Source organism: Rhinoraja longicauda, chromosome 11, assembly GCF_053455715.1.
Source record: "Rhinoraja longicauda isolate Sanriku21f chromosome 11, sRhiLon1.1, whole genome shotgun sequence".
Taxonomy (NCBI): Eukaryota; Metazoa; Chordata; class Chondrichthyes; order Rajiformes; family Arhynchobatidae; genus Rhinoraja; species Rhinoraja longicauda.
In genome coordinates this window covers 48876104-48889958 of record NC_135963.1, presented here as the reverse complement: position 1 = coordinate 48889958, position 13855 = coordinate 48876104, and the positions used below count along the sequence as shown (strand labels likewise).

General features: G+C 44.3%; 1 protein-coding gene across 1 annotated transcript in view; it reads left to right on the top strand.

The window, feature by feature from the left end:
- Positions 1-13855, top strand: part of LOC144597981 (tyrosine-protein kinase ABL2-like) — a 97940-nt gene that overhangs the window by 73104 nt on the left and 10981 nt on the right. Inside the window, exons 3-4 of the mRNA XM_078407847.1 lie at positions 6304-6837; positions 11968-12240. Of these exons, the coding sequence (XP_078263973.1) occupies positions 6304-6837; positions 11968-12240 (807 nt within the window). The remainder of the gene's footprint in view (positions 1-6303; positions 6838-11967; positions 12241-13855) is intronic.

Below are 13855 nucleotides of genomic sequence, written 5' to 3'. Positions count from 1 at the left end.
AGAGAGAGAGAGAGAGAGAGAGAGAGAGAGAGAGAGAGAGAGAGAGAGAGAGAGAGAGAGAGAGAGAATGTAAGGGTTAATTGAAGTTAGAGAGAGAGAGAGAATGTAAGGGTTAATTGAAGTTAGAGAGAGAGAGAGACGCTATATTGTTTCCTGTTACATTACAGAGCAGATATTAAGTGAGTTTCGACTCTGCAACGTGGCTACCAGTCCATCTAATTCTGTGGCTCCATGCATAGCTGACTTAAATGCTGTATGCCGGAGACAATCAGTTGATTTTCTTAAATTAACTATAGAATTAACTAGTTGAAACAAGGTACAGTGGACGGTGGTTTCTAAAAAAAGTGCTGGAGTAACTCAGCAGGCCAGGGAGCTTCTCTGGAGAACATTGCAGGTGATAGTTTGGGTCAGAACCCCACTTCAGAATGATTGTGGGTAAGGGGGGGGGGGGGGAGCAACAAGCTAGGAGAGAGGAGGGGCAGGACAAAGCCAGGCAGGTAATAAGTAGATACAGGTGGGGGGGGGGGGGGGAGTTGATAGGCAGATTGTTGGACAAAGGTCAGAGATGAAAAGACAGATGTGAGGGAAAACAATTGAAGAATTGTGAAGCTAGAGGAAGGAATCTACATGGAGGGGAGGAAGACTGAAGAAATAGGTGTGAGTCCAGGTTTGGGGGAGGGGAGGAAGAATTTTGTAGTTAGCAAAAGTTGCAGAATTTGTTGTTCCTACCGCGGTGTTGTAAGTTGCCCCAGTTAAATATCAGGTGGTGTTCCTCCAGTTCATGTGTGGCTTCACTGGCAATGGAGGAGACTCAGGACAGAAAGGATATTATGGGAAGGGAAGAAGAGTTAAAGTGGCTAGCAACCGAGAGATCCAGTAGATTTGGCAGACTGGGTGCAAGTGTTCGGGGTAACGGTCGGCAAGTCTATGCTTGGTCTCGCCGATGTACAGGAGGGCATATTGGGAACGCCGGATGCAATCGATGAGATGCGATGAGGTGCATGTTAATCGGTGTCTTACCTGGAAACGCTGCTGAGTCCCTGCATGTAGGTAAGGGAGGAGGTTTCAGGACATGTGCTGCATCTCCTGCGGTTGCAGGGGACAGTACCTGGGAAGGGATGGTTTGGGTGAGGAGGGAACTAAGGAGATGCATAGGGAGTGGTCTGTGCAGAAGATGAAAAGGGGTGGGCATGGAAGATGTGACTGGTGGTGGAATCGTGTTAGGGGTGACTGAAATATCCTACGATGATGTGTTGGATGCAGAGACGAATGTGAGGACCAGGGAAACTCTATCCTTGTTCCGTCTAGGGGAGGGGGAAGAAAGCCGAACTATGCAGGGTGAGGAATCCATCGATGACAGCAGGGTGGAAACCACATTTACGAAAGAAACAGGACTTCTCAGATGTCCTAGAATGGAAAGCCTCGATTGCAGATTTGGTGGAAATGGAAAAATTCAGCATCTTTGCATGAGGCAGCATGGGAGGAAGTGTAGTCCAGATAACCGGGAGTCGGTAGGTTTGTGGTAGACAGTCGATATTCTGTTCCCTGTGATGGAGACAGAGAGATTAAGAAGGGTGAGACATGTCAGAGATAGACCCACTGAGTTACTCCAGCACTTTTTGTTTAAAAGTATTTGGGAGGACTGGCATGCTATACTACTTGCTATGTGTTTTGAAATTGTTTGAGGAAAATCTGATACAGCATTAAAAGCATGCTGCTCTTGGTGGTTTAGATGTAAACAGTTGCAATCTTCCAACGCTTAAAACAAGAAGGCACAAATTTATTTAAGACTTGTCAGCTGCCATTGGTATCTATACAGATATTTTTTTTGAGGTAGGACAGCAGCTTTTAAACTAGTAGCAGAACCACCTGATGAATTCTGGATAAAAGATCTTAATTCCATTTGAACATTTTGGCTGGTTTGAATAATTAATTTCTCACTGCACAAGTACAACTTAGTTTAATTTATTGTCACGTGAACCGAGGCACAGTGAATAGCTTTTCTTGAGCCACAAACATGAATGGTATTCTGAGGTAATTGGCAGAGTTTTATTTGTACAATCCGCTTCATTTAAGTCTGGGCAGAGCAACTAAAAATAGGTGTAAAGATGCTAGCCTGGGTCTTGCTGCTTAAAATGCAGGCGATTCCCCAGATGACACACCACAGGTTCAGAACTTCATGTGCAAATTTCAATGTAAAAGTCGATAACTTGCTGACAGGTTCCTCAGGCAAATATGTCCCTACGAGCATGAGCTTGCTGGAACTCCCCAGCATTTAAGTTGGGGAATCTATTTGCAGATTCTTCGCTGGTCAATATTGGCACTTAATCTGCAAGCCAGTTTGTTTAAATGGAAATCTTGCAGCTGCTGGAAAGAAAGGTAAGAGCAAGTTATGTTTTGTATTTGCAGTGTTAGTTCTAATGATGAGGCCTTTTCTGATTCTCTTTCATTAATTAGTTTTGAAAGTATATGAATACAAGTGTTAAGAACTTTGATTGATGGAAAAGTCGTGGCATGACTTTGTAAGTCAAAGGTTTTATTCAGCAGTGTTAAGGGAAGATATACATGCCCTAATTACATAATGTGGTGGGCCTAGAGCCTTATCCGAGAGCATGACCTTATCAATAAGGGTCAAAAGCCTATCATCCATCAGGTTTTCTTCACATATACAAGGTAAATGTGGGACTTCTGCTTAACTAGGTAGCAAGCCACAGGCATCACATTTTGTGCCATGGTCTGTTAAGTGGTGAATGGGACAAAATTGTTTAGTATTTCCAAAAGATCTTGGGGACCAGAATTTAAATCCAACTGAGACTGATGTGATGTAAATGTTCATCAGCAATTGGAAACATCTATTTTTTTCCTAGGATTGATTATGTCTTTGTTTTCCAACTGCAGTTGCGCCTAGTTCTAGAGCTCTCTCAGCTGGGATGTGATTTGGGTCAATTTTCTTTGGGATTTTTAGTTGATTGTAATCTTTTGGTCATGTAAAAGATATTTTTATTTTTTTGATCTATTTGAAGTTGTCCCAAGGATACGAACACTCAATTCATGTACAGCCCAACAGGGTGGATTTGCCAGCTGCTGTACGGCTACGGGCATCTTCTGTCCTGTGGGTTGCCAGGCCGCCACTATATCCGAACTGTTGAGCCTGTTTTAACTTGATGTTGCCCTTGCCTGGCCTATGCTTCTATTTAAATATATTGCCAGGCAGCCAAATTTCCAAGTTGCGGACTGTTCAGGTTTAACAGAACCCCTTTGTAACCTGGGGAGCACCTTTACTTTGCCTCCACTGGAACAAGGTGCCTTGCATATCCCATCTAACAACACGGAGAGTACAGTTTATGTTTAATGATTCCTTCCTAATTGCAGCTCTGGATGTTCTACATTGGCGGTGGTTGAATAGGGTGGTTCTCATCAGCCAAAGCTGATTATAAGATTGATGCACTATCTAAAATTTACCTCCAACTATGATAGATATAGGGAACTGCGTGAGCTTATTCCAAAAATATTTTATTTTGTGGATATTAGATTGAGATCTCTAACGTTAAAAGTTATACATACTCCCAGTGGGTAAACTGGTTGAGATGGTCAACATCTGGAGCAAATAGGTGACATGTCCAATGAGGATGGGTTTATTGCAGATGTTTGAAGGAAAATTGACTTTGCTACGTGTGGCCAAATTTCGATGGATGTGGGGAAAAAGGGATAGAAACAGAAAATGCAGGAATAGGCCATTCGGCCCTTTGAGCCAGCAACGCCATTCAACATGATCATGGCTGATCATCCAAAATCAGTATCCCATTCCTGCCTTCTCCTTATATTCCTTGATTCCCTTAGTCCTAAGAGCTAAATCTAACTCTCTCTTGAAAACATCCAGTGAATTGTCCCCCACTGCCTTCTGTGACAGAGAATTCCACAGATTCACAGATGATCTAATTAATATATTACCATGGAACCTATTTAATCACCCTTTGAACTAGTGGAATTTTTATAAAATTCTCTCCACAAATTGATAGAGAGCATTTCCTTTATATTTGCGAAAGAGGTAGCAGGACCAGTTGAGAAGCCATGTTATTAGCTGACATAGAGATATTAGAGATATTGATATTTTGTTGTAGATGGTTGAAGATGGTTTCTTTTGTTGTTGTTTTAGTTAATATAAAATGGATGCTTATTTTCAGTAGAAAGCAGTAAGATGGATGCTTGTGGTAGAAATGTTATCATTGGGAATGGAATGTGTTTGTCCCTTTAGGAGTGATAGGGAGTAGACAGAGAAGTATAGGGATCATTTGCTCCCTTGACGCTGTCCCCACTGCCCTTCTGAAGGATGTCATTGCAATAGCCGGTCCCAGCACCCTCTCTATCATCAACAGTTCTCTGGCCACTGGCACTGTTCCAACCTGTTTCAAGCACGCGGTGGTCCAGCCCCTCCTGAAAAAACCTAATCTAGACCCCACCCTGCCTAGCAACTACAGACCCATTTCCTGTCAAAAGTCCTTGAAAAGGTAATTCTAAATCAATTACTGCCTTACCTACACCAAAATGCCACCCTGGAAAGTTTCCAGTCAGGTTTCAGGGCCCACCACAGCACAGAGTCTGCCTTGTTGAAGGTACACAACAACCTGCTTCTCGCCATCGACACCGGCGACTGTGCAATCTTGCTCCTTCTCGACCTCAGCGCAGCGTTCGATACAGTGGACCACACCATCCTTATTGACCATCTCCGGTACGGGGTTGGCATTGATGGCACTGCCCTGAGCTGGTTCGTTTCCTACCTCAAAAATAGGAGTTTCTCCATCAACATAGGCAATTATTCCTGTTCCCCAGCTAACCTCTCCTGCGGGGTTCCACAAGGCTCCATCCTAGGCCCCATTCTCTTCTCTCTATAGATGCTCCCCCTCGGCCAAATCATTCAAAGGCACAGCATTTCTTTCCGCTGCTATGCGGATGACACACAGCTTTATCTCCCCCTGAAACTGAACAACCAGTCAAATTTAATCAGCCTCATGCACTGCCTTGCGGACAAAAAATGTTGGATGGCACAGAACTTCCTTCAACTAAACGAGAGCAAGTCTGAGGTCATCCTATTCGGGCCCCCCCCCCCCCCTGACTCCATCAAAACTATAACAGGCAGCCTTAGAGGCCTATCCTCCCTAGTCAAACCGCATGTCAAAAACCTTGGCGTGATATTTTACTCTGCATTAAAGTTTGACAAGCATGTCAACGCTGTGGTAAAAGCCAGCTTCTTCCAGCTTTGTACCATAGCTAAAATCAAACCATTCCTCCAATTTGACGACATTGAAAAAATCATTCACGTATTAATTTCCTCCCGCCTTGACTACTGCAACTCCCTATACACTGGGATCAGCCGATCATCCCTGTCCCGCCTGCAATTGCCCCCCCCCCCCCCCCCCCATATCAAAAATCTTCTAACCCACCACTCTATCTCCAAGTCCCTCGGGTCGGCCGATTTGGGGCTACTCACTATCCCGCGGTCTAGGCTTAAGCTCAGGGGTGACCGTGCTTTTGCGGTTGCAGCTTCTAGACCGTGGAACAGCATCCCTCTCCCCACCAGAACTGCCCCCTCCATCGACTCCTTTATGTCCAGGCTCAAAACCTATTTCTACTCCCTAGCGTTTGAGGCCCTCTGAGGGGGGGCTGTGAACTGTTTATGTATATGTTGTTATGCTTGTGTGCCATTGTATGTTCTTTTTTCTTAGTACCTGAACTGATGTACAGCACTTTGGTCAACGTGGGTTGTTTTTAAATGTGCTATACAAATAAAATTGACTTGACTTGACTTTGTTCTTAAATGACTCCCTTCGCCTAATAGTGTGAGCCTGTGTCCTAAACAGTAGAGCAAGATCGTGCAGCTGCAAGATTGCTCGTGTATAAGAGATATGTTTCTTCCTCAATAACAACTCCTTATATGGGTGCATGTGAAAGTAGGAAAAGTTTTGAATCCACTCTAGGTAGATTGATGCGTTTCCCCGAAAGCATGTGACTTATATTAATGGTTTGGTTTCTGAGCATGTGACCTGTATTAATGATTTTGGTTTCTCTGTAACCATGGGAATTGTATTAGAATTACAATTGGTCCTTGATTTATTTTTTCTGTCACATCCCTTTTTCCTTTCTGTATAAAAAGTAAACAATCGTGGAAAAGTTGTTCTTTCCCTCTCCCTAGTTGAGATCTTTTCAGACACTGGCATTGTATCTGGAGATCCTCAAGGGAAGAAACCCTCTGTGAAATAAATCTGATGTGCTCATCCAGTATTAAGTGTGTTGTTATCCTTGAAGGTAAAGAACTCGGATTATCACAGTGAAAGGATTTGGGAGGATATGCAGACATTATGCCATAACTTTACAAGGATGAATCAAACAACTACAAGCCCTGCGTTTAGTTTTAATATCATTGTATGTGTGATGGGAATTAAATCTCCTTTTTTAGACCTGACTGCAGAAGTAAAACAGATATTACTGAGGATCAAGGAAGTTACTCGAGTATTTCATCGGGATTTCATTACTCATTCAACAGGTGAGAAGCTGCGTGTCCTGTGCTATAACCAGAATGGTGAATGGTGTGAGGTGCGCTCAAAGAATGGCCAAGGATGGGTCCCCAGCAATTATATTACGCCTGTTAATAGTCTGGAAAAGCATTCCTGGTACCACGGTCCTGTCTCACGTAGTGCTGCTGAGTACCTGCTGAGTAGCCTTATCAATGGAAGCTTTCTTGTTCGAGAAAGCGAAAGCAGTCCAGGACAACTATCAATATCCCTCCGCTACGAGGGTCGAGTTTACCACTACAGAATCAACACTACGCATGATGCCAAGGTCAGTTGTAAATCTGTCCGCATGTCCTTTCTCTTTCCTTACTTTGTTTGCTTTCAGTTATACATTTGCCTGCCTTTTCCCCTATTACCAGAAATTGACATATGTTTAAACTTAAGTGGATATGAGGTCATAAACTATGGGGAATCAACCCTGATCCTGTTAGCATGTGCACTATTTTGGGGTCACTTAATACTCAAGAGTGGAAACATAATCATTGTTCTAAATGGAAGCAATTATTTTCATAAAGGTAGCAGATGAATCCATGACGTTAAGGTTCCTGGAGTTCAGTTAAGTATGGGATTTTGAAGTTCCCATTTCTCAATTATTTTGCTCTGTAAACATATAATTTCCATCCTTGCCACTGGGATTAAGCCATGCAGTCTGCTGTTTAACCCTTGGAGTTAATTTAAGGTTGGAGAGAGTGACTGGCTGACCAATACAAATGCACCACTGATTTTCCAGTGCCCTCGGTTTCGGAGCCTTGCTGGATTATCCATTTACCTGACCAACAGAGGTCACGTAATAATAATTCACAATAATATTATTGGTTATTGTCCCTGCTCGGCATTTTGATTTATCCAAAGAAGGGAGACGAAGGGATACATGAGGGCACAACTTCAAGTAAAAGTGCACAGCAAACCAAGCTCGGCTGCTGTTCAGGGACTGCATTGCTGCACTCTCTTTGCCCCTGAGCCGAGCCCACTCGCTTCATGTCAAATTTAGCAACTCGCAGCTGTGAGGCTCGTACACGCTACCAATCAGGTTTTTAAAACAAGCATGCAAAAAAGGATTCCTGTGGTCACAACGGATAGATCCTCTTCCTTGATCCTCAGCCTTGTGCCGCCATGACAGCGTCATTCCCTCAGCTCGAGCTTCCAACCATGCACTGGTCGAGCTACCACGCGCTGGGTCACAGGCACAGCTGCATAAGGGAACAATGCAAAAATTGGCTTGCGTGCTGTTCAGGTGTTCCAACAGGTAACGGTAGAGGTGGGTGTTGCGGGTAGGGTGCTGGAGGTGGATGTTGAAGGACTGCAAGGACAGAGGGAATGTGAGAGCACAACTCGACAAGTGAGTGGAAAAGTAAAGACAGGGGAACATGGGCACTCCTGTATACTGCAGCTACAAAGAATCGTTTCTATATCGTAATTTTCGTCCAGAGGGTGGTGAATCTCTGGAGTCCATTGCTGCAGAAGGCTGTGGAGGCCAAGTCAATGGATATTTTTACGGCAAAGATAGATAGAATCTTGATTAGTGCAGGTGTCTGGGATTATGGGGAGAAGAGAGGAGAATGGGGTTAAGAGGGGAAGATGGATCAGCCATGGATGGTGGAGTAGACGATGGGCCGAGTGGCCCAATTCTGCTCCTATCACTTATGAACTTATTAAAGGAGGTGCCTTACAATCTGTTCCTGGAAAATCGGTGGTATATCCGTACTTGTTTTTCTTTTGCCTTCTGAATTTGTTTAATTTTGAAATATTTAATCGAATTTTACATCATGGGGGGGAAAAAAGAGCATCCTGACATATATTTGTGGATATTCCACCATTTGTGGAATATCAGAATTGATGCACTGGATTACATAGAATTCTGAAGGAATTCATGATATACTTTCAGAGAATAGATACAATGACATGACCAGTTTTTATTTGTAGCAGCTGTAACATTTCAGTATTGTTGTAAAAGCAAATCATTCAATGTTCTGCCTTTGGGCGCTGAAAGTATTTTCTGTGCGTCAATTACTTTGTAAATCATGCCTATCCCAAAAGAGGATTAGGTGAAAGGTATGCAGTATTGTTCGAATGTTACAAAATGCAGGCACTCCCAAGTGACATGCGAACCGTTTCAAAAAGTGAAGTAACATGTTGCTGTTGGTAGTGAGTACAGCATTAAGTAATACATTCCTTCCCTGGCAGCTCTATTTGCTGTGAAGAACATCTCATTTATGCGACAGGCAGGTTGTTTGCAGCAAACAGGCAATGTAAAAAAGCAGACTGCTGCTTTGATGATTCAAAGTGACTTGTTTTTCACCATTTAGATTTCCATCTGTAGAGTTGTAGGAAAATAACTGCAGAAGCTGGTACAAATCGAAGGTATCACAAAATGCTGGAGTAACTCAGCAGGTCAGGCAGCGTCTCAGGAGAGAAGGAATGGGTGACGTTTCGGGTCGAGACCCTTCTTCAGACTGATGTCAGGGGGGCAGGACAAAGAAAGGATATAGGTGGAGACAGGAAGATAGAGGGAGAACTGGGAAGGGGGTGGGGAAGAGAGGGAGGGGGTGGTTTGGGTAGGAAGGGACAAGTGGACCAGGGAGTTACATCTCCCTACCGTTTCTGGATCTCACCATCTCCATCACAGGAGACAGACTAGTGACTGACATCTACTACAAACCCACTGACTCCCACAACTATCTGGAGTACACTTCTTCCCACCCTGTCTCCTGCAAAAAGTCTATCCCCTACTCCCAATTCCTCCGTCTACGCCGCATCTGCGCCCAGGATGAGGTATTTCACACTGGGGCATCAGAGATGTCCTCAATCTTCAGTAAACGGGGCTTCCCCTCTTCCATTATAGATGAGGCTCTCACTAGGGCCTCCTCTATATCCCGAAGCTCCGCTCTTGCTCCCCCTCCCCCCATTCATAACAAGGACAGAATCCCCCTCGTTCTCACCTTCCACCCCATCAGCCAGTGTATCCAACAAATCATCCTCCAACATTTCCGTCGCCTCCAACGGGACCCCACTACTGGCCATATCTTCCCATCCCCTCCCCTTTCTGCAATTCACAGAGACCTTTCCCTCCGTAACTCCCTGGTCCACTCATCCCTTCCTACCCAAACCACCCCATCCCCGGGCACTTTCCCCTGCAACTGCAGGAGATGCAACACCTATCCCTTTACCTCCCCCGTCAACTCCATCCAAGGACCCAACCAGTCTTTCCAGGTGAGACAGAGGTTCACCTGCACCTCCTCCAACCTCATCTATTGTATCCGCTGCTCTAGATGTCAACTTCTCTACATCAGCGAGACCAAACGCAGGCTCGGCGATCGTTTCACTCAACACCTTCGCTCAGTCTGCCTTAACCAACCTGATCTCCCGGGGGCTGAGCACTTCAACTCCCCCTCCCACTTCCAGTCTGACCTTTCTGTCATGGACCTCCTCCAGTGCCATAGTGAGGCCCACCGGAAATTGGAGGAACAGCACCTCGTATTTCGCTTGGGCAGCTTGCAGCCCAGCAGTATGAACATTGACTTCTCTAACTTTAGATAGTTCCTCCGTCCCTCTCTTCCCCTCCCCCTTCCCAAATCTCCCTCTATCATCCTGTCTCCACCTGTATCCTATCTTTGTCCCGCCCCCCTGTCATCAGTCTAATGAAGGATCTCGACCTGAAACGTCACCCATTCCTTCTCTCCTGAGATGCTGCCTGACCTGCTGTTACTCCAGCATTTTGTGATACCTTCCATCTGTAGAGTTGATAGTTTTATTTAGCGTGGCAAATAAGTTGAAAGAAGTGGTTATGATAAGCTGGCAGCATTAGTGAAGCTGTCGTCGTATACTTGGAGTCATTTTAATTAACATAGTCATGAGCTGCTTACGCAATCATTGGCACAAGAATGAGTCATGCACTTGGGGCTATTTTCAGAAAGTTCTAAGACTTTACGAACACAAGGTATCATTGTGTGCACTCGTCCCACCCAGAAACTGTTGCTAAATGGGCAGCCACTGCTGAAATTCTCATGACTATTGACATCATTTGGAGATTTTAGACTTTTAATCTCCATGAAGGCAACATCCACTGCCCTACCCTAATCGATCACCTTCATCACCTCCTCAAAAAACTTTGAAAATTAGTTAGACATGGCCTGCCATGTACGAAGCCATGATGGCTGCCCGTAATTAACCCATTACCTTCTAACCTGAGTGGGTGGCGCCAGCAATGGTTGCCTCACCAACAGTCTGTCTGTCCCTTCCTTTTTGTTGGTTAAATAATATGTGTTAAACGTATGTTCTTAGTATTGTTTAGTTAATTTTATGTGGGGGGTTGGGGGAAACCTTTTTTAAATCTCTTACCTCGACAGAGATGCGATTTTTCCCCCTTTTTTTTTCTCCCCCTGTATCGTATCTCTGTCTGCACTGCGGCCTAACATCGTGGAGTTGGCGGCCTTTGCCTGAGATCGACCGGGAGCTCCAACTGTGGGGCCAGCGGACTTTAGCATTGCGAAGCCTGCGGTCTCTGGTTAGAGACCGACTTCAGAGAACTCCAATCCGCAGGAGCTTCGACCGCCCCGACACGGGGGCTTCCACCTCCGGCTGCGGGAGCTTCAAAAGCCCCAACCGCGGGAGAATAAAGAGGAAGCAGATTGAACTTTTTTGCCTTCCGTCACAGTGAGGAATGTGGGGAATCCGCTGTGGTGGATGTTTATGTTAACTTTCACGTAGTTGTGTTCTTGTTGCTTTCACGTAGTTGTGTTCTTGAAACCTTTGAAGTAATTCCTATCCCAAAGTATCCTCTGCAATAGCTTCCCAACCGCTGACGTGCGGCTCACCGGCTTCTCTCTGGATACTCTCTATTACTTACATAAAGGAACAATATGAACTTATCTCCAGTCCAGCAGGACCTCACCTGTGGCTAGCGAAGACCATATGCCAATATTGAACTCTTTCACCTTTAACCTGCATATAGAATATTAAGAAGAATTTATTTTTCTGAAAGGTTGGGAAATTATTGTAAAGAATGACATCTGTTATTAGGAGGGGTGATTGACTGCCGTGCTTTGATTTATTTACTCCAGTAAGATCGACATTGTTTCACTTTGCCAGTTTGCTCTATACCTGGTCTGCATTATTCAGGGATTCACTGAGCTGCCCAGATAAGGAACAGATCGTAGTGAAGTCAGTCGTCACAATTTTGCAGAAAGGGCCGACTTTCAAATTGTATAATAGAATTAAATCATACAAATTGATATCTCTAACCTCCGTGCCATTTCATCCATATACGCAGTGTAGGTCTTCATACAGTGCCCTGAAATTTTGGGAAACTCACTGTATTTCAAAAATGCTGTATCTTGTTTAACAACTTAGATCTTTGCAGAAAAAGCAACCCCATACGTGACTGCTTTATTCTTTTCAGGTGTATGTAACAGCGGAGAGTCGTTTTAACACATTGGCGGAGCTTGTTCATCACCATTCCACTGTGGCCGATGGGCTGGTCACAACCCTGCACTATCCTGCTCCAAAATGCAACAAGCCCACTGTTTACGGAGTTTCTCCCATACATGATAAGTGGGAGATGGAACGCACTGACATCACCATGAAACATAAACTAGGTGGCGGGCAGTACGGAGAGGTGTACGTTGGAGTTTGGAAGAAGTATAGTCTTACCGTAGCAGTTAAAACACTGAAGGTATTTATGAGCTGTTCTTTTAAAGGGTCAAATAATAGTCTGCTGAGATCCCGATTCAATACTATTTTTTACAAGATGTTTCTGCCTATGCTTCAACTTAAATAAAAGAGAACACTTATTTAATCTTCCTTGCTTAGCAGTGTCATCTGCAGTGTAAAGATAATTAAAAATGTGCCTTTAAAAAAAAAATGTGCCTGCTTTCAGAATGTGTTCAACATAGTCTCAAACATTGCAGTGTCACTTTGCAAAGGCGAGAATACATCCAGAGGCCACTTGTGTTTTCAAGAGCAGAGCACCATTTATACCGACCGGTTTCAAGTGCCTTCCTGAGTTCACCGGGTCAGGTTAGCAAAATGGGCATCAATGTTTTCAGGAGACGCAAGGAACTGTAGATGCTGGAATCTTGAGCGAAAGGATAAGTGCTGGAGGAACAGCAGGTCAGACAGCATCTGACCTGGGTTGGGATCCTTCCTCAGACTGATTAATGTTTTAACTGGAATGTGTTCCTCTTGATCAAATGCAGCAAAATTCTATCTAATGTTAAATCCTCATTCCAAAGTCAGATGATCCATTTTAATTTAAATAGATAAATTATTGGCACCCCAGCACAACAGGGCTTAGTTTATTAAAGGTGTTTACCAAAGTTTCGGCAAAAAGATCGGCTGAGGCAACTAACCTCGTTGTCTGCTAGAAAGGATGTCCAATGGCCACTCACAGATGTAAGCAAAATATTGCTGACTTCATGATGTGAGACAAGAAAAATCAGAAAGATCGGCAAACAATTTTATCGATTTGGCCAGACTTTGATTCCAGCGGCCATAAACTGATTCTTAAGACTTTAGGCAGGATGGTTGATGTTAATCTTGTTTCAGGCTGGTAAGGTGTGAAAACGAGACATCATAAGGCACGATGATCAAGGGAAATCAAGGAAGATCAAGGAATAGATCATTGTTAGCTAGGGGAATGTGACAACGAAGCATACAAAGATAACATTAAATCTAGGGGACAGTCAGTCTGGTCGGAGAACTAGAGTGGGGGAGGATGGAGAGATAGGGAAAGCAAGGGTTACTTGAAGTTAGAGAAGTGGATATTCATGCTGCTGATTTGTAAACTGCCCAAGTGAAATATGAGGTGCTGTTCCTCCAATTGGCATTGGGCCTCACTCTGACAGTGGAGGAGGCCCAGGACAGAAAGGTCAGTATGGGAGGGGGAGTTATAGTGTTTAGCAACTGGGGAGAGCATGTAGGTTTAGGCTGGCTGATCGGTGGTGTTCAGCGAAACGATTGCCGAGCCTGTGCTTGGTCTCACCGATATATAGGAGTCCACACTTGGAACAGCGGAAAAGAGCAGCCACATGAGAGATCAGAGTAGATGGAAAAAGTAAGGCTTAAGGAATAAAGAGAAAGAGCCAGAACATTTTGAGAGTGATTTCCAGTACTTTGGGCATTGATAATTTGCCTTTGGCAGCGAGTAATGGCATAACCAAATGCAGGGATGAACAATAACCAATCAGAACAAAAACAGCATTGTTTTGGGTGACAGGTTTATGGAAAGGTGTGTTGCCCAGGAATGTGTAGAATGGTCAGGTCTAGAGGTAATATTGACATGGATGTGT